At 46.9% G+C, this 19,027-nt stretch overlaps 1 protein-coding gene across 1 annotated transcript in view; it reads left to right on the top strand.

Annotated features, from left to right (window-relative positions):
- The first annotated feature begins 344 nt into the window (after positions 1–344).
- Positions 345–19,027, top strand: part of LOC146859229 (uncharacterized) — a 149,707-nt gene continuing 131,024 nt past the window's right edge. Inside the window, exons 1-2 of the mRNA XM_085647148.1 lie at positions 345–777; positions 1,086–1,814. Of these exons, the coding sequence (XP_085503274.1) occupies positions 345–777; positions 1,086–1,814 (1,162 nt within the window). The remainder of the gene's footprint in view (positions 778–1,085; positions 1,815–19,027) is intronic.

The raw sequence follows: 19,027 nt of genomic DNA, 5'->3' as shown, positions 1-19,027 counted from the left end.
GAGACTATGGGGCATATGTATCAAACTCCCCTTTAGCGAATCTCAAATTGCGAGAATTTGCGATTCGCAAAATCAGATTCGCTAAACGGGATGTATAAAATAAATCGCTAATCATTTGCGATTCCTTAAAAATCGCAAATAATTCGCAGAATCCCGTATTGCGATTTCTTAATAGCGAAATTCGCTAACTAAGAAATCGCAAAAACGGGAATCTGCAAGCCTGGTGCAGGCTGATGACATCACAAACAGGAAACTGTAGTGATTGCCTGCACCTGCTCACCTGAGCCACACCCAGAGGCTGGTTGTGGAGTGTGAGGAGGCTTTCCTGGAGACAGCAACCAGCAATGGATCCCAAACAAAACCAGCAGGGCAAAGATGCAGAAAAAAGAAAGAGAAAACACAAGTTTTCAGAAAAGGAGCAGGAGGTCCTCATTGAGGAGATGGTCTGCAGCCATGAGCTCCTGTTTGGGAAGAAGGCACTCAAAGTCCCAGAGGCCAGGAAGAGGAAAATCTGGCTGGAAATACAGAGCAAGGTGAATGCTGTTGGAGTCACCACACGCACCATCGAGGAGCTGCGCAAGCGGTGGTATGATATGCGCCAGAGGTCCAAGGAGAGGGTGGCAGCCAGACTCAAGGATGCCAGTCAGACTGGAGGAGGACCATCCACTGCAGAGCAGCCAACCCCCCATGAGGAGCTTGTGGAGTCAACCCTCCTGCCTGAGAGCGTTGGTGGTGTGGCTGCAATCGACAGCTCCGACCCCTCATCCAGCAGACAAGGTAAGATGCATGCCAAATCACCCTGCACTCCTCCCCATCCCTTGCACACTCCCCCAAATGCGCATAGTTAACTCCCAACATGCCAATCCAGCCCAGGTCTTACAGCACACCCAGCAATGCATCATGGTACTCGTAGTACTGTGTCTGACTGTGTGTCCATGACACCATCACAAGTAAATGCAACATATGTGTTTTGGGGATCATTGAATAGAAATGTGTCAGAGATTAGCCGTCAAAGATTTGTAACTTTATTGAGTGCCACATGCAGACAGTAACACAAACTCATATAGTCCCCTTTACATCCACAGCACACGCCATGCCACAAGAAGACAGCGCTGAGGGAGAGGAGCCTGCAGACCCTGCGGACTCCAGCGATGAGACAGAGCAGCAGCCAATTCAGCGCAGGAAGCGCGCACATGTGCCCCCACTGCCTCCATTTGAGGATGAAGTCCCAGCAACAGGCGATGACACCGACAGGAGAGAGGGGAGTCAGGGTGTGACAGACATGCCCCGTCATGACGCACCAACACCAAGGCAAAGGGAACAGGCCATTTCCAGGTCAAGGCCCAGGAGCAGCACTGCAACAGAAGGAGAAGGCACCGTGTTCTCCGGCTTGGAACAGTGCATGTTGCAGGAACAGCGCCTGCAAAGCAAGGCAATGCGGTCAATGAATCGCCAGCTAGGCCGCCTACATCAGGACAATCGCAACATGGTAGCGGCAATACGAGAGCTCTGTGCCACTTTGAGGGACACCCAAGCTGCCAATGACAGGGCTGGACGACGTGCCAATGCACGGCTACACAATTATACCAAGGCAGTCAACCGCCTCTGCACCACCACCAGCGCACTCACACGCAGAAGCGTAACCATGCAGGTGGACATGGCACATTGCTGCCAGGACATAGCGCGAGGGCTGGCGCAGGTGACCACTGCTGTGGAACAGCTGCAGACAGCCAATGCAGGTGGCAGCGCACTAATGGCCTCTGCTGAGAGTGAGGACACATCGAGTCGCAGCAGCATCACTCCAACCTTGCCAGGTGAAAGACGCCGCAGTGGCAGACAGGTAGCAGGCCAAGGGCGCACCATGGGGGTCAACCACCCTGGACGGCACCGACGGAGGTGATCATCTGCGGGGACACTGACTACAACACGGGTGCATTAACCCGCAAAAGGCTGTTTGCCCTATTTCTTGTGCCTTCTCTGCACTGTGTGTACAACATGTGCTGGGGACAATTACATTTTCTTTCATGTTAAGTGTGATTAAACACTTGACACATCATCAGGCTTTGTAGTCTCATTTCCTCAATACTCACCTAAAAGTAGTTTTGTGTGATCTCAGTCCGTCTCTGGCGTCCAGCAGCTGCCCCAACTCCTGGTGCTGGTCTGGCAGGGGGAGCAGGGCGCTCGTCATCCGATGTGTCTGTATCGGTCACATCAATTGTGGTGCCTTTCCTCATTGCCATGTTGTGTAGCATTGCACAGCTTGCCACGATTTTACAGCAGGTCTCAGGGCTGTATTGCAGTGCGCCTCCACTCTTATGCAGGCACCGGAAGCGGCTCTTCAGGATTCCGAAGGTTCGCTCAATGACACAGCGTGTAGATCTGTGTGCCCTGTTGTAGCTCCTCTCACTTGCATTTGCAGGATCCAGGTATGGGGTCAGGATGAAGTTGCGCACTGCATAGGCACTGTCACCTGCATGGAAAAAAACACAATAGGTGAGTCAATGTCCCCCCCCTCAACTGATGTAGTGGATGTATTGATGTGTGCAATGTATTTACCGAGCAGGTACCCCTCCCCAAACTCTCCAGCACTCAGACGTCTGTGTATTCCACTGTGTCGGAAGATGAAGGAGTCATGTGTACTGCCGGGGTATTTGGCTACGATGTCGGTGATGTGATACTTAGCGTTGCACACAATCTGTATGTTGAGGGAATGGTAGCATTTCCGATTCCTGTAGACATATTCAGTTTCTGCTGGGGGTGTGATGGCCACATGGGTCCCGTCAATGCAGCCGATGACGTGGGGGAAACGTGCAATCTGGTAGAAGTCCAGTATCGTTTGTTGTAATGCCTGTTGGGTGGTGGAGAAGTAAATGTGATGTGGGAGCCTCAGTAGCATTGAATCTAGGAAGGCATGGAAGAAGCGCGAAAGTGCACTCTGTGACACACCACCAACCTCCGCTATGACCCGTTGAAAACTCCCTGACGCGAGGAGGTGCAGGGAGCACAGGACCTGCACATGTGTGGGAATTGTTTGTGTCCTGCGAGTAGGGTGCTCCAAGTGGGGTTTCAGCTCCTCAATCAGGTCCATTATGGTCTGCGGGTGCAGTCTGTACTTGTCATAGATCTCCTCTTCAGTGTTCTGTAACAGGGTGATGCGCAGCCTGAAGATACGTTCCTGTCTCATTCTCCTGTGTGCAAGGGCCCGAATACGCAGCCTCCTGGCTATCACGTACATTGCAGCCATTGTGGGTGTGTTTGTTGCATTGTGGGCTGGTTTTTGTACCTTGCACCAGTTTACCACCTGCAAGCAATTGGTGTTAATTGCGATTTCTTAATTAGCGAATTTCGTGAAATCGCAATTTGCGATTTTTTCATACATGTGTTTGCGATTTCTTAGCTAGCGATTTCTTGTTAGCGATATTCGCAACGCTAAGGAATCGCAAATTAGGTATTCGCTAGGAAATTCGCAGTTTTCTTGTTTCGCAGCCTAAGAAATCGCTAATTTAGCGATTTCTTATTTTTCAGTTTGGAAATGTGTCATACATATGAAATAGCGAAAAATCAGTCGCAAACGCTGTTTTTTGCGATTCGCAGCGTTTGCGACTAATTTTTGCTTTCATACATATGCCCCTATGACCTTAGCCATAGAGATTTTTTCAAATACCTACAGGTTAGGGACTTTTTGTTAAAAAAGGGGGGGGCTAGGGAAAAATTCCACCCTACTCAAGTCATGGACCGGATTTGTAAAAAATCTTCTCTAACTATTGGTGAGATATATGAATTTCTGAATTCATTGGGCTCTGATGATATGGAGAAACAGATCGAGATATGGCAGACAAAATTAGATGTATTACCTCAAACCCCTCTTCGATCCTTCGAAATGTCACAGTCTTGTTTTATGTCAGTTAAACTGCAAGCTCAGTATTATAAAACATTTTTCTCATTGTATTATACTCCGAAGAAAATTGCAAAGTGGGGGATCGGGAAAGGTACTACATGCCCACGATGTTCATTATTCGAGGCCGATATTGTTCATATGTTTGCCTCCTGTAAAGCTCTGACAAATATAATAAGGGAGATTTCCGATTTTTTTATCAGAAATTTCTGGAACAGCTATATATATATCTACAGAGGAAATATTGTTGGGCACGGCAGATTGTATTCGTCCAAAATGTATGCACGGTCTGATCTTTGTAGCTATGGCCATCCTAAGGTTATGCATAGCCTCAGCTTGGTTAGATCCAAACCCACCGACGTTCCATCACAGTTGAAGAAAACAAGCTGCCCCTTTCCTGGGAGTGCAAGTCTTACAGAACAACAACTTCACAAATAAAATCTCAGACAACAATTCCTGTGAACACACAGACTCATGGTAGGATTCTATGCACACAGCAGTGTTCCTGGGTAATACCAGTACACCTTAAATTATGGTGAAGACATACTCCATAATATCTTACAAGTTCAAGGCAGATACATATCTTCCACAACATAAAATGTAAAACACAACTTTTAAAGTAGAATGAAAATCTACCATGATAATTTCAAATGTGTCTGCATTTGCCTCTCATTTATGAGATCGTGATTTCTGCTAAATGCTAACCATCACAGTTAGAAAGAAGCTGTCCTTTTCCTACAACTGCAAGTCTTACAGATCAACAGCAACACAAATTAAATCTCTTACAAAAATGTATGTGTGTACACAAACTCATGGTTTGATTCTAGGCACAAAACAGTATTCCTCAGTGATATCAGTACACCTTAACTTATAGTGAAGACATACTCCATAATATCTTACAAGTTCAAGACAGTTAAATATCTCCTAAAACACAAAATGTAAAACACAACTTTAAAAGAAGAATCACAATTCTATTATTTATATCAAAATTCACCACATACATCCCCTCTCAAACTCATAACTCACCTTTAAAATGAGTTAGTTGAGAAAGAAATGATGAATACAGGCCCCAGCTAGGCCCGCAGGACACAAGGGTTCGCTCTCCTGTAACGGAATCTATAAGGAAGTTGGCACGGAAACTGCAAAGTACAAAGACAGCATTTATTAACCCTTAAGGGTGGTCCTACAATCCACACAACACTCTTCAGTATTGCATAGAGTAGCACAAAGAACTTGCGTACACGGTCCCCTTTTATACACAATAGAGGGGCTCATAAGTGGGTGGATACAACATGAGGCCGAAGAACATTACCATTTATGGTCATTTTCGATACTGAATCAATATGTGGGCGGAGCTAACACACTCCTTGAGCCCGCGAAAACATGGTCAAGCAAGGCTAACTGATAACAGATGTGGTCAAGTCTGGGCATGTGCCAGATGGACAAAGGAGCTATTTATAGACTGTTACTAGGCAGATTACAAGAGCAACTAACACAGAGGTTGGACTCTTCTCGTGGGGAACACGTGGAAGCATGACAGTACAAAATGGAGTCCGAACTTCGGTCAACATAACAGAGAAAACATGATCTATAAAAGGGGAATTAATGTCTTTAGTAAATGCTTAATCACATCGTTGTTTCAATTTACAACAGACGACCCTTTCAGCATTTACTGAAGACATCCGGCTTGTTAGAATAATCATCATATATATCAATTATCATCATCTCTTCTACTTCCTTAGCTAAACGTTTCTGATAAGTGACATTGGCAATAGCTTTCTTATCGGGGATACAAAATGATACACATAATGAGCAGAGTAAAGGACCACACTGAACGCAGATACAGCATGAAAACAGAACCGCTACAATAATGCAGAGACCAGTTAGAACCTTCCATCCCCAGGCAGTAATTAACGCCCAAAACCATCCAGAAAAGGACCAAGTGCCGTTTTCCGTATGGATCTCAGCTGCAATCTTATGCAGTTTATTGATGGCATTATAAACTGATGGCGTATGATCAGGGATAAACACACAACAGCTACTTCCAATAATTTTACATGCTCCTCCTCTATCAGCTAGCATAACGTCTAATACCATACGATTCTGCAATGCAACAATTCTAGTAATCTGTAATTCCTCCGTAAGATTCCCAAGTGCAGCAGCAGTCTGATTTGTTACTGCTTCTACCACTCTTGTTAATCTTCGGATCTTCCTACTGTTCAGGGCAGCTCCAACAAAGAAAAACAGTCCTAAGTTAAAATCAATATACTGTTGCAGACTGGTATCAGTCTGATCTACATCATCAATTGATAAAGTACGTTTATACCTATTTACAGTCACATTATTCAATAATTTCAGATCCTTATGATAAGATACGGGTGCTAGGAATACAGGAGGTAATAGAAATGATACATAGCATACCCCAGACCACCCAGCCGGCAGACGGTAATAACCTTTATTTCCACACACAAAGTACGTATTATGGGAGGCCAAGAAGGTACTATTGTTCAACCCATCAATATTCAAAACAGTAATGCAATCACTAACACCAACAGGAATAAAACCCACACTCTGGACACACAGGTCCGCTTGAGCTTGTGCTACTTGAATTACAAACTTGTCTTTTCCCACAGTGTCTCTTGTGTTCGTGAAGATGTAGGGAATGGATTCATTGTCTGGTCGGTACTCTTCCCACTCCCAAATTGTCCCATTCGCTTGTGGATACCCATTTTTGTCTTGATGGCATTCTTTATTAAGTCTGAAAAGCAATCGTCCCACTGTCGGTTTCCGAGTGGCAAAAAGCAAAGTATACCATGCTCTACAAGAGCCATTATGAGAGAAAGGAAGCGGTATAAATGGCGTTCCTCCTTTCTTCTGATGAGCTGGCATCATCCCACATATCCAACAGTTCGTAGCATTCGTAGCAACGTGGGTATGATGCAGCATCTGGATGAAAGTGTTATTCAGGTAAGATTGTCGATGCTTCAATTCTTGATACGGTAATGTATAAAAGTAGTGCTCCTCAGGCACCGGAGTTGTCAACACAAGAATCTTCCGAGCGGGAGTTACATCCTCCACGAACCATGTGGTTATCCCAACAATGGCTACTGTCAACATGAACCCTAATGCACAAAAGATTTTCTTTTTCTCCATTGCAAGGTAAAAATAAAGAATAAAACCAATATCTTCCTGAAACTAAAAGGTCTGTCAGAACTCTTCCCCTTGGGCAGCGGTTGATTTCTTCACCAGCGGGCCAAGACGGGTGTCGCTACACTAATGCAGGGCTGATCCCCCCCCCTTGCCTCATCGGCTCTCCGTTTCACTAACCCAAGGGCCGTTCTGACAGTATGTCCCGGTACTGGAAAACTCACTTCCTTGGTCGAAGATGATATCGCCTTCCTCCAGGAGTCGCGTGGTCCGGAAAGAGCTCCTCAGTGGCGTTTGGCTCCGCAGCACGGCCTGTCTCTGCAGCCAAGATTTCTCGTTGATCGGTCAGCACGGCAGGTTCCACCAATCCGGGCGGCACCTTCCTACAGTGCAGAGAGTGGATCCAATTCTTTCGGTTGGAGACTCGCACAGCCGTCCTCGTTGCGAGGAGGACCTGCTCAGGGCCCACCCATCTCGGCTCCAAACTGTTCGTTCTGTCGAAGACTTTCACCATGACATGGTCACCGGGCCGGAGACCATGTCCTTCGCCGGTAGACCGATCAGGGAGCGCCTCTCGGACCTGTTGATGGATAGAAACCAAGTTATCCGTTAACTGTGCTAGATAATCGTTCATCATTACACAAGGTACATCATACATAGCCTTAGGTTTTGGCGGACCCCAAATATTCATTGGGCGTCCGAAGACCATTTCGTAAGGTGTAAGGCCAGTTCGAGAGTGTGGTACCGATCTAATTGACAATAACGCCAGTGGCAGAGCATCTGGCCAAGTCAAAGACGTTGAAGCTTGAATTTTAGCGATCTTAAGCTTCAATGTACCATTATACTTCTCAACTAGGCCTGCAGACTGAGGGTGAAACACGGCGTGGAACTTCTGGGTGATGCCCAGGCCCTTCAAGACATACTTTATAACATCCGCTACAAAGTGAGGGCCGTTATCACTCCACAGAAGTCTACAGACGCCATATCGAGGGAAGAACTCTTTCAGCAGCATCTTCGCAGTAGTCATTGCAGTATTGTCTTTCGTAGGGTACGCTTCAACCCATTTGCTGAAAGCGCAGACCACTACTAGGACATACTTCAGATTATTACAGCGCTCCAGTTGGATATAATCCATCTGCAGAACCTCAAAGGGTGCAGTGGGTGTCACAAATCCTCCTGCTGGAGTTCGAGTACCTTTTCCTGGGTTATACCTCAGGCAGATCATACAGGTCTGCACCACCCTCTTTGCTGTGCTAGCAATCTCTGGATGCTCCCAGACTTGGGTAAGCAATTTCACAATTGCGGAAGCTCCAACATGTGCTAGCCCATGTGCCATCTGAACCATAGGCTGTACAAAAGCCGTGGGTAATTTCCATCTATCCATCTGCTTATTTCTCCAGCAACCCTCGTCATCCAGTTCTCCCTCGCTAGCCCATTGTTCCCGCTCTTTGTCAGAAGCGGTCCTTTGCATTTCTCGCACTTCCTCCTTCGCATCATGCCATCTTTCCACCTGTGACTTTACTACATACACGGCAGTAGTACCGGGCTGCATCGCAGTCTCCCGTGCTACTCGATCTGCCAACGCATTCCCTTCTCCAACTTTGTCAACTACTTTCCTATGGGCGCTACACTTAACGATAGCAATTTTCTTTGGGTATGTCAATGCGGTTAAAAGATTGTGAACTAACTCTCCATGCATTATCTGTACTCCATGTGACGTTAAAAACCCTCTCTCCTTCCAGAGTAGGCCGAAATCGTGCGCTACTCCGAAAGCATAGCGGCTATCTGTATAAACATTCACACATAGTCCTATACTGAGCTCACATGCTCGTGTTAATGCTATCAGTTCCGCTGCCTGAGCTGATTTCTGTGGTATGCGTGCTGTCTCCACTATCGTTTGCAATGTGGTAATCGCATACGCTGCTGAAGTCGTACCATCTGGTAGCTTCAGGCATGATCCATCCACCCACAGTTCTCCATCTACATCTGGAAAGGGCGTATCCTGGAGATCAATACGACCCTTTGTTTGTTCCTCAGTCACGAGAATACAATCATGCGCTTTCCGCGCCTCTGGCTGGGTCTCGGGGTATGGCAATAATGTTGCCGGGTTTAACGTTACGCACCTTTTTAACGTAATATGAGGAGCCAAAAGCGTCAACTCATATCCCGTTAAACGGGCGCTGGTCAAATGCTGCGTCTTCGTTTGATTGAGCAGGGCATCAACAGCATGGGGGACTAATACCAACAGCTTATGAGATAACACAATTCCCTCGCTTTGGCGTATTGACACAGCTGTCGCCGCAACCGAGCGAAAACACCCCGGTAATGCTCGGGCGACAGGATCAAGTACAGCCGAAAAATATGCACAAGGGCGCTGCTTATCGCCGTGCATCTGCACTAAAACTGACAATGCACATCCATCTTTCTCATGCACATACAACGAAAAGGGTTTTGCATAATCAGGGGTCCCTAACACTGGTGCTGAACAAAGGGCCTGTCGTAGTTGCTGAAAAGCAGTATCACACTCATCTGACCAAGGGATTGGGATAGGCGTGTCCTTTGTCAAGAGGGCTAATAATGGCTTAGCTATGTGCGAAAACCCCAATATCCACTGTCTACAAAAAGAAACAAGACCCAGAAATGCACGCACATCCTTCTGTGTGGACGGTCTCGGTGTATCCAGAATTACTTGGATACGATCCGGTGTGAGTGCACGTCCCTCCTTAGACAAAAGGTGACCCAAATAAGTCACCTTTGGTCTACAGAATTGCAATTTCTTCCTAGATACCTTATGATTGTGGGATGCTAAAAAGGAAAGTAAGGATAACGTACTTTTCTCACACAACTCCAGGGTGTCAGCCGCCAGCAAGATGTCATCGACATATTGAATGAGGGCGACACCCTCGAGCAGAGCAAAGGAATCCAATTGTCGTTTCAAAGCCTGACTGTAAATGCTAGGGCTTTCTGTGTAGCCCTGGGGAATCCTACAGAAACGATAAGATCTATTATTCAATGTAAACCCAAAAAGATATCGGCTATCAGGGTGAATGGGAATGGAAAAGAAAGCATTCTTCAAATCAATCACTGAGAACATGGTCGCCGTAGGCGGGACCAAGGTAAGCAACGTCGTGATATCGGAAACCACTGGGTACTGAGGTATCACGATCTTGTTCACTTCTCTCAAATCAATTATAAACCGATAAACTCTGGCATCCGTATCCTTTTTCAGTATGGGAAGGATCGGACTGTTACAAATGTTGTAGGGGACTTCCTCCACTACCCCTACCGCCATCAAATCCTGCACTATCTGTATGAGAGCCTCCTCGCCCTCCTGGGAAATACGGTACTGTGGGAGGCGTGGTAACACCGCCCCCTCCTGGACGCTAATGTGGACCGGTGGAATCACCATTTGTCCTACATCAGTATCCGAAGTTGCCCACAAAGCACGAGGGAGGGTAGCTAACAGCGCATCCTCTGACATCGTACACATCCGTTCTGATCGGGGGTAATTGTCATTCAATATTACCCGTACACCAGCAGGGGAGCAACGGATCGTAGCCCTAAAATGCTTTAACATATCAAGACCCATAATGTTGTCCGGTGTGTACGGGGCAAGCAGAAACGGACAGGGTGCAGAAAAAGAATCAACCTTAAACATGAGGGGCTGTGATAGAGGGCTTCGGGAGAGCGTTCCGTCAAACCCTACCGATGTGACCATTAAGCCGGATGGGGGAGCCCCCGGAACCAATTGCTTAGATAGCGCACTACGTGTCGCTCCAGTATCCACTAGGAACTGATCAGTAGAGCCCAAAACCTCAGCCGATACATAAGGGCCCTTCTGATCGACCGGCACCTCAACTGATTCTAACCCCCATCCAACGCATTCCTATGCATGCTGAGAGTCATGGTACCCCGACCGGTCAATCCCTGACGCTTGATACTGATGCTGGCGATCGAAAACATTTGATCTATCTCGGTGCTGCCCAGCAGAGTCAAAACGAGCCTGGTCGTTAGAATTTCCTCGGAAGTTGGAGAAACCCCCTCTACCTCGCGGGCCACCATAGGTATGCCCCTGACGCGATGCATGCAACACCGGGCAGTCCCTAGCCCAATGACCCGATTGCTTACAATACGCACATTGGTTCCTATTTAAATCAGATCGGCCCGAGGGAGGACCATAAGATCCTCCCCTACCTCTATTACTACCCCGCCGGGGCGGGCCATAGACTTGTGCCAACATCACCTTTGTTTTCAAATCTTTCGATTTCTTTTCCTCCTGGCCCTTTGCTTCTTGCTCCTGACGCTCATAATACTGGGCGATAGTCAGGAGGGCCGTCGGTGTAGCGGAGGACCAAGAACTTTCACTCGCTTTTAACCGGGCCGCAACTGCCGGCAGCAGATTAGCCACATATTTATCCGCAAAAAGGTGGCGACCCGTATCGTCAGTAAGCGACTGGCCACTAAAATCATGAAACGTCTCCTCAAAGCGCGTAAAAAAGTCCGCAACTGACTCGTCAACTTTCTGTTTACATGCAGCTAACATATTCCAGTCAATCTTTTTAGGGGGGATAATTGTCTTCAACTTAGCCACAATAGCAGCAGGGAGATCTAAAATATTCTGGGGCGGTTTCTGCGCAGGCTTCCTCTCCCTATCCTCATCCTCCAGTTCAGACCATCGAGCCTTAAAAGTGGCAACATCATCTACCTTTCGCACAGATCGCCACATGTCCGGTGGTAGAATAAGCCCAAAGAACAAATCTATCTCTGCTAGAGTCATAACGCAAGAATTCAAGGCCCCCTCGACTTCTTCATAGAAGGCCGCTGGATTCTTGCGGGGGTCAGGCAGCGCATTCTTTAATGCCATAACATCAGCTCTATGCCACGGAGTATAAACCCAATTATACACAAAATATCCCTTAGCATCGGCGGAGGTAATGTCCGAGCTAGTCCCCGCTCCTTTAGGAGGAACATACAAAGGCGCCGCCTCGCGCATTGGCTTAGCATGCACTTGATCGCTCTTATCTGATTGAGAGGTGGATGAGTGGCCTTCGGCGGTACACGAATCCGACTGCGTCTCCTCCCCTGCTCGTTGGCGCGCTTTTTCTCTATGGGCCAGCACCGCGTCCCGCAAGGCGAATAGCCGCCGAGCCGTATCAGGAGCCTTAGAGGGAGAAAAAACACCATCATGCAATGCTTTAGCGTCCGATGTCACTTCTTCAGGCTCAAAGACACTAGAATATTTCCGAAAAGCAGCAATCACTTCCTCAGCGAAATGGTTCAAAAAATACAATCTCTCTCTCTCCTGCCACGACCCCCAAGTATGGAACAATTCATCCACGGACACCTTACCCTTAAGTGCACGGAAGGAAATTTGCCGAAGCTCAGCCATATGCTCAGCCGATAACATGGACCGCGTATCTACCTTACCCGGACCCGGGACGGAATCTTGTGGCCTCGGAGCAGATGCGCCAACATAAGGGGGCGGAGAGCGATCTAGTAAATAAAAATCATCATCAAGATTATTAAGGACAGGATAGAGTGGCTGCCGAACAGCATATTGACCCGAAACTTGTAGCCTACGCTCCTTCTCTTGCCTGTCCGTCTGCTCTCTGTCCTCCCGACGCTTCGCTTCCTGTGCTCGCACATGATCATTCTTCCGTTGTTCTTTATCAAACAGCGCTTTCTCACGCTTCTCTCGCTCACGCACCTCCTTCACCCACAACCGCACACACTCAAACATATCCTGACGAGCACGCTGCTTACACATACACTGTTCCACATACTCAATCTTACGTATATCAAACGATCCATACAAAGGCCATCGTAACTCAGGATCTTTTTTTGTATATTTCCTCCATACTGTGCTGTACATTATGGAAGAAAGACCAAGCTTCACATACATATCCCTATTAGGAGTCCCCTCTGGGGGAGCTGGAGCAGATTCCTCGAGGTTCAACCGGTTCCCAAAACAGCAACACCACTTACGGAGTGCGCTGAAAGCAGGCATGCTCAGAAATAATGCAAAATATGCAGTATTATAGAAAAATGGCACTTAATCGTTGCGCCGTTCAAAGTTACACAGCTCCGGAGAAATCTCTCCACATTACCTGCCTATATGTGTTGCAACGCATATATATTTCCACAAAGACAAATACAAAATATGACTAGTCATCACAAATCAAACTCAAATAGCCAGATCAGGCTTCAAAAAAACTCGGAGCAAGTACCGTACACCGGTTCTTACCAATCAAGAGTCCAGATTCCAACTGCCAAGCTCCACAATCGCCCAAACGGCTTTCACGGCAAGACCGACAGAAGAGGTCTCAGTCGAGGACCGGCGCCACCCAGACGGTCAGTTCGGAAGGGAAGGAAGAAAAACCTCGGGATGCCAGGGCTAAGACGCCGCTGGCAGTGATCACGTCCCCGGTCAAATTCCTCACCTTCTTCGCGACCAGTCCTTCGAGCATCCGAGTCGCCGATGAGCCCCACGTGACGGGCGCCAATTGATGAATACAGGCCCCAGCTAGGCCCGCAGGACACAAGGGTTCGCTCTCCTGTAACGGAATCTATAAGGAAGTTGGCACGGAAACTGCAAAGTACAAAGACAGCATTTATTAACCCTTAAGGGTGGTCCTACAATCCACACAACACTCTTCAGTATTGCATAGAGTAGCACAAAGAACTTGCGTACACGGTCCCCTTTTATACACAATAGAGGGGCTCATAAGTGGGTGGATACAACATGAGGCCGAAGAACATTACCATTTATGGTCATTTTCGATACTGAATCAATATGTGGGCGGAGCTAACACACTCCTTGAGCCCGCGAAAACATGGTCAAGCAAGGCTAACTGATAACAGATGTGGTCAAGTCTGGGCATGTGCCAGATGGACAAAGGAGCTATTTATAGACTGTTACTAGGCAGATTACAAGAGCAACTAACACAGAGGTTGGACTCTTCTCGTGGGGAACACGTGGAAGCATGACAGTACAAAATGGAGTCCGAACTTCGGTCAACATAACAGAGAAAACATGATCTATAAAAGGGGAATTAATGTCTTTAGTAAATGCTTAATCACATCGTTGTTTCAATTTACAACAGAAATGTGGCACTCAAACAGCAGATTATCAGAGCCAGAATCTCAGAGCTGTACACCTCTCTCCTCTCACCAGAACCAGTAAATGGCAATGTTTCCCTCTCTTTTTTCACACATATACATGTTAACTTCAAATCACAGTGCTTCCCATATTTTTTCAAATGGAATCACACATTTCTATTGGTTGCGAATTTCAACCCTTTTCCAAATGATCCCTTCCCCCAACATGACTTCTGCCTCCTACCATAGCAACAGGTCATGGAACACTGGTGTGAGCAGAGAGGTCAGAACTTCAGCACACAATGTTTCTAATCCAAAGAGCAAGAGTGCTTGACTTTTCAAACCTAACAGCAAATCCAAAGTAATGTTCAGTGGGAACACATTTTTCTGAACCAATACAAAACATGCTTTTAAAAATGTAAACATACAGCCTAGTTTTAACTGTAAAATGGTTTGAATCCGCCAATGAGTTCTTTTTATTAAAAAAAGTATGTAACCTCCATTTTACAACTGTCTTTCTTTTCATATTGCCATTCTACTGAAAGACACCTCCTGAGTGCATCCAGATCTCCTTGGAAGATTTTCACAGTGTGGATTGTAGGTCATAGCTATGTCTTCTGGAGTGAAAAATTTGCAGAAAAAAGATGTATTGTGAAAGACCTTGCTTTGCCAAATGTAGACATTAAATGGATTGGTCAGAGAGGGTTAAAGTGGCATCAATTAATGCCTTTGGTGAAATCCTTTCTACATCTCCCACAGCCTAACCTTATTATTGTGCACTGTGGTGGAAATGACCTTGGCACTTTAACTGGGGTAGGTCTGGAAATGCTTGTAAAGGACACCTTTGTGCAATTGATGTCACTTTTTCCACAAACTGCCTTTGTATATTCTAATATATGCCAAAGGCAAAAGTGGAACTGGTCCAACCAACTTTGTCCACAGATTGACAAAGCAAGAAAGCACGTCAATAAGTCTGTTTCTGCTTTCCTCAGAGACTATGGTATGGGTTCTATATACCACAACAACTTGCGTTACAACATGCAAGACATTTATAGAGGAGACGGTGTACATTTCAATGATGAAGGGAACAGAGTCTTCCTCTTGAACTTTAGACTCTGCATCGGTACTTACTTGTAGGTACCGGAAAACACTCAATAAACACAAGGGCTCTTTTAAGAGCCACCTAATATCTAAACACTTAAACTTGATTTTTATTTCTATTTTTTTTAAGGTTTTTTTTTCGGGTGCGCGCTGCGTGCGCACACCCCGCGATGTTGTTAAAAAAAAATGAAAATCTTTTTTTTGGCCCTTCGTGGTCCTACTGTAACCCCCTGACAATGGCTAGGGGGTCAAGAACTCCCTACTCTGCCCCCTATTCACGTTCTCCACCATTCCTTTTCAGTGCGACAGACAAAATGGCGGCCGACACTTCCTGATTTCGACCGATTCGAATGTTTACTGACTTCTAACAACCAGAATTACGCTCGCGCACGGCAGGGTGCGCACACAGGGCTTGCACTGTGCGCGCACGGTGCGCGCGTATAGATATTGATATGCTTTTAAATGCTATTTTCTCAGGAAATACTGAACAGATTTACACCAGACCTGCAAAAGGCACTTCCTTGACCTTATGGCTACCTCTCTGCCAAATTTCAAGTAATTCTGTTCAGCCGTTCGGGCTGTAGCTGCGACTAAAGGTCCTATGGAAAAATACATGGGGAAAAAGCGTTTTGGGACCCCCCCTTTTTCTCAGCCCCCGCTTGACAAATCCCCCGAGACTTTCAGGGAAGGAGCGGAGTGGAGCGCCCCACCTATTTTGAAAATTTCATGAGAATTCGTCAACCGGCGCCAAAGTTATTCAAAATAGAATTTTGAGATTTCCTATGGAAACTCGGTCCTAACTATAACTATCTACTGTCGACCGCCAGTAGATAATATATATATTCATATATTCTATCACCTCCCAAAAGTCCATAAAGACCTGACCAACCCTCCGGGAAGACCAATTGTGGCATCTATAACGAATCTTCTGGGGAACTCTTTAATTTATATTGACTTATTTTTAGCACCTTTGGTCAGGGATTTAGCATCCTTTGTGCGAGATATGCATAACTTTTTTAAACAAATTGAGGGGATGATAACGGAAGGTGATATGATGTTGATAACATTAGATATCACAAGTCTTTACACTTGTTTTAATCACACTCAAGGTCTTCATGCCATTCAGTGTTTTTTAGACAACTAACCATTAAAATTCCAGTCACAAAATCACATGCTTCTGGAAATGGTAAAGTTTTGCCTGGAGAATAATATTTTTATTTTCTCTGGACAATTATACAGATAACAATGGGGAACTGAAATGGGCACGTGCTTCGCCCCCAGCTATGTGAACCTGTTCGTAGGCTGGTGGGAGAAGCATGTGGCCTGAGCAGGCAGGAAGAGAAATGGGCCGATAATGTAGCCCTATGGGCTAGATATATCGACAATTTGTTTGTCATCTGGCAATGCAATCGCTCTTCAGCTGAAGAGTATATTGAGCGGTACAAAAGGGGGTGGTGATGGACGGAGCATCAGAACCAATCAAACACTCACACCCAGTCAACAGATCTGGGTTTGATCCATCACCGTTCTTTAGCCCACTCTGCCACCCCAGTTCAGACATGGCCATATGCAAATCAGTCTGACCCTGTGCCTCATGGGAACAGTCCAGCCCGAACTGCCAAGCCATGTCTTCCCTGGACCGGAAACAAGCTTCCTAGGACCGGTTTCTGGCATTTCAGCCGTCTTCAGCCAGGCTTGCTTGAATCCAGTGGCAAAGTGAGCAAGGGACTCAACGTCTGAGCATACCCTGCCAACTTATGGCGAACAAAGCGGTACAAAAGGGGGTGGTGATGGACGGAGCATCAGAACCAATCAAACACTCACACCCAGTCAACAGATCTGGGTTTGATCCATCACCGTTCTTTAGCCCACTCTGCCACCCCAGTTCAGACATGGCCATATGCAAATCAGTCTGACCCTGTGCCTCATGGGAACAGTCCAGCCCGAACTGCCAAGCCATGTCTTCCCTGGACCGGAAACAAGCTTCCTAGGACCGGTTTCTGGCATTTCAGCCGTCTTCAGCCAGGCTTGCTTGAATCCAGTGGCAAAGTGAGCAAGGGACTCAACGTCTGAGCATACCCTGCCAACTTATGGCGAACAAAGCGGTACAAAAGGGGGTGGTGATGGACGGAGCATGCTTGTTTCCAGTCCAGGGAGGACCTGGCTTGGCAGTTCGGGCTGGACTGTTCCCATGGGGCACAGGGTCAAGACTGATTTGCATATGGCTGGGTTCAAACTGGAATGGCATGGTGAGCAAAAAAACGATGGATTTAGGCCCAGATCTCTGTACTGGGGTGAATGTATGACATTGTTCTGCATTCTCTCCATCAATTGTTATTTTTGCATTTGTCACCCCGAGTGGGAAGGGTATGCTCAGACGTGAGTCCCTTGCTCTCCATGCCACTGGAATCAGGCTATCCTGGCTGATGAGGGCTGAAAGCCCGAAACCGGTCCTAGGATGCTTGTTTCCAGTCCAGGGAGGACCTGGCTTGGCAGTTCGGGCTGGACTGTTCCCATGGGGCACAGGGTCAAGACTGATTTGCATATGGCTGGGTTCAAACTGGAATGGCATGGTGAGCAAAAAAACGATGGATTTAGGCCCAGATCTCTGTACTGGGGTGAATGTATGACATTGTTCTGCATTCTCTCCATCAATTGTTATTTTTGCATTTGTCACCCCGAGTGGGAAGGGTATGCTCAGACGTGAGTCCCTTGCTCTCCATGCCACTGGAATCAGGCTATCCTGGCTGATGAGGGCTGAAAGCCCGAAACCGGTCCTAGGATGCTTGTTTCCAGTCCAGGGAGGACCTGGCTTGGCAGTTCGGGCTGGACTGTTCCCATGGGGCACAGGGTCAAGACTGATTTGCATATGGCTGGGTTCAAACTGGAATGGCATGGTGAGCAAAAAAACGATGGATTTAGGCCCAGATCTCTGTACTGGGGTGAATGTATGACATTGTTCTGCATTCTGTCCATCAATTGTTATTTTTGCATTTGTCACCCCGAGTGGGAAGGTTATGCTCAGACGTGAGTCCCTTGCTCTCCATGCCACTGGAATCAGGCTATCCTGGCTGATGAGGGCTGAAAGCCCGAAACCGGTCCTAGGATGCTTGTTTCGAGTCCAGGGAGGACCTAGCTTGGCAGTTCGGGCTGGACTGTTCCCATGGGGCACAGGGTCAAGACTGATTTGCATATGGCTGGGTTCAAACTGGAATGGCATGGTGAGCAAAAAAACGATGGATTTAGGCCCAGATCTCTGTACTGGGGTGAATGTATGACATTGTTCTGCATTCTGTCCATCAATTGTTATTTTTGCATTTGTCACCCCGAGTGGGAAGGGTATGCTCAGACGTGAGTCCCTTGCTCTCCATGCCACTGGAATCAGGCTATCCTGGCTGATGAGGGCTGAAAGCCCGAAACCGGTCCTAGGATGCTTGTTTCCAGTCCAGGGAGGACCTGGCTTGGCAGTTCGGGCTGGACGGTTCCCATGGGGCACAGGGTCAAGACTGATTTGCATATGGCTGGGTTCAAACTGGAATGGCATGGTGAGCAAAAAAACGATGGATTTAGGCCCAGATCTCTGTACTGGGGTGAATGTATGACATTGTTCTGCATTCTGTCCATCAATTGTTATTTTTGAAGAGTATATTGAAACATTAAATCACAAAGAGCTGAATTTTGTTTTTCACAGCTAACATCAGTAAAAATACACTATGCCACCTAGATTTGGAGGTATACGCGGAGAAGGACAGGCTACTGACCAGATTATTTATGAAACTAACATCA

The sequence above is a fragment of the Triturus cristatus genome, chromosome 3_2 (genome assembly GCF_964204655.1).
Source record: "Triturus cristatus chromosome 3_2, aTriCri1.1, whole genome shotgun sequence".
Lineage (NCBI taxonomy): Eukaryota > Metazoa > Chordata > Amphibia > Caudata > Salamandridae > Triturus > Triturus cristatus.
This window is presented reverse-complemented; position numbering and strand designations above follow the sequence as displayed.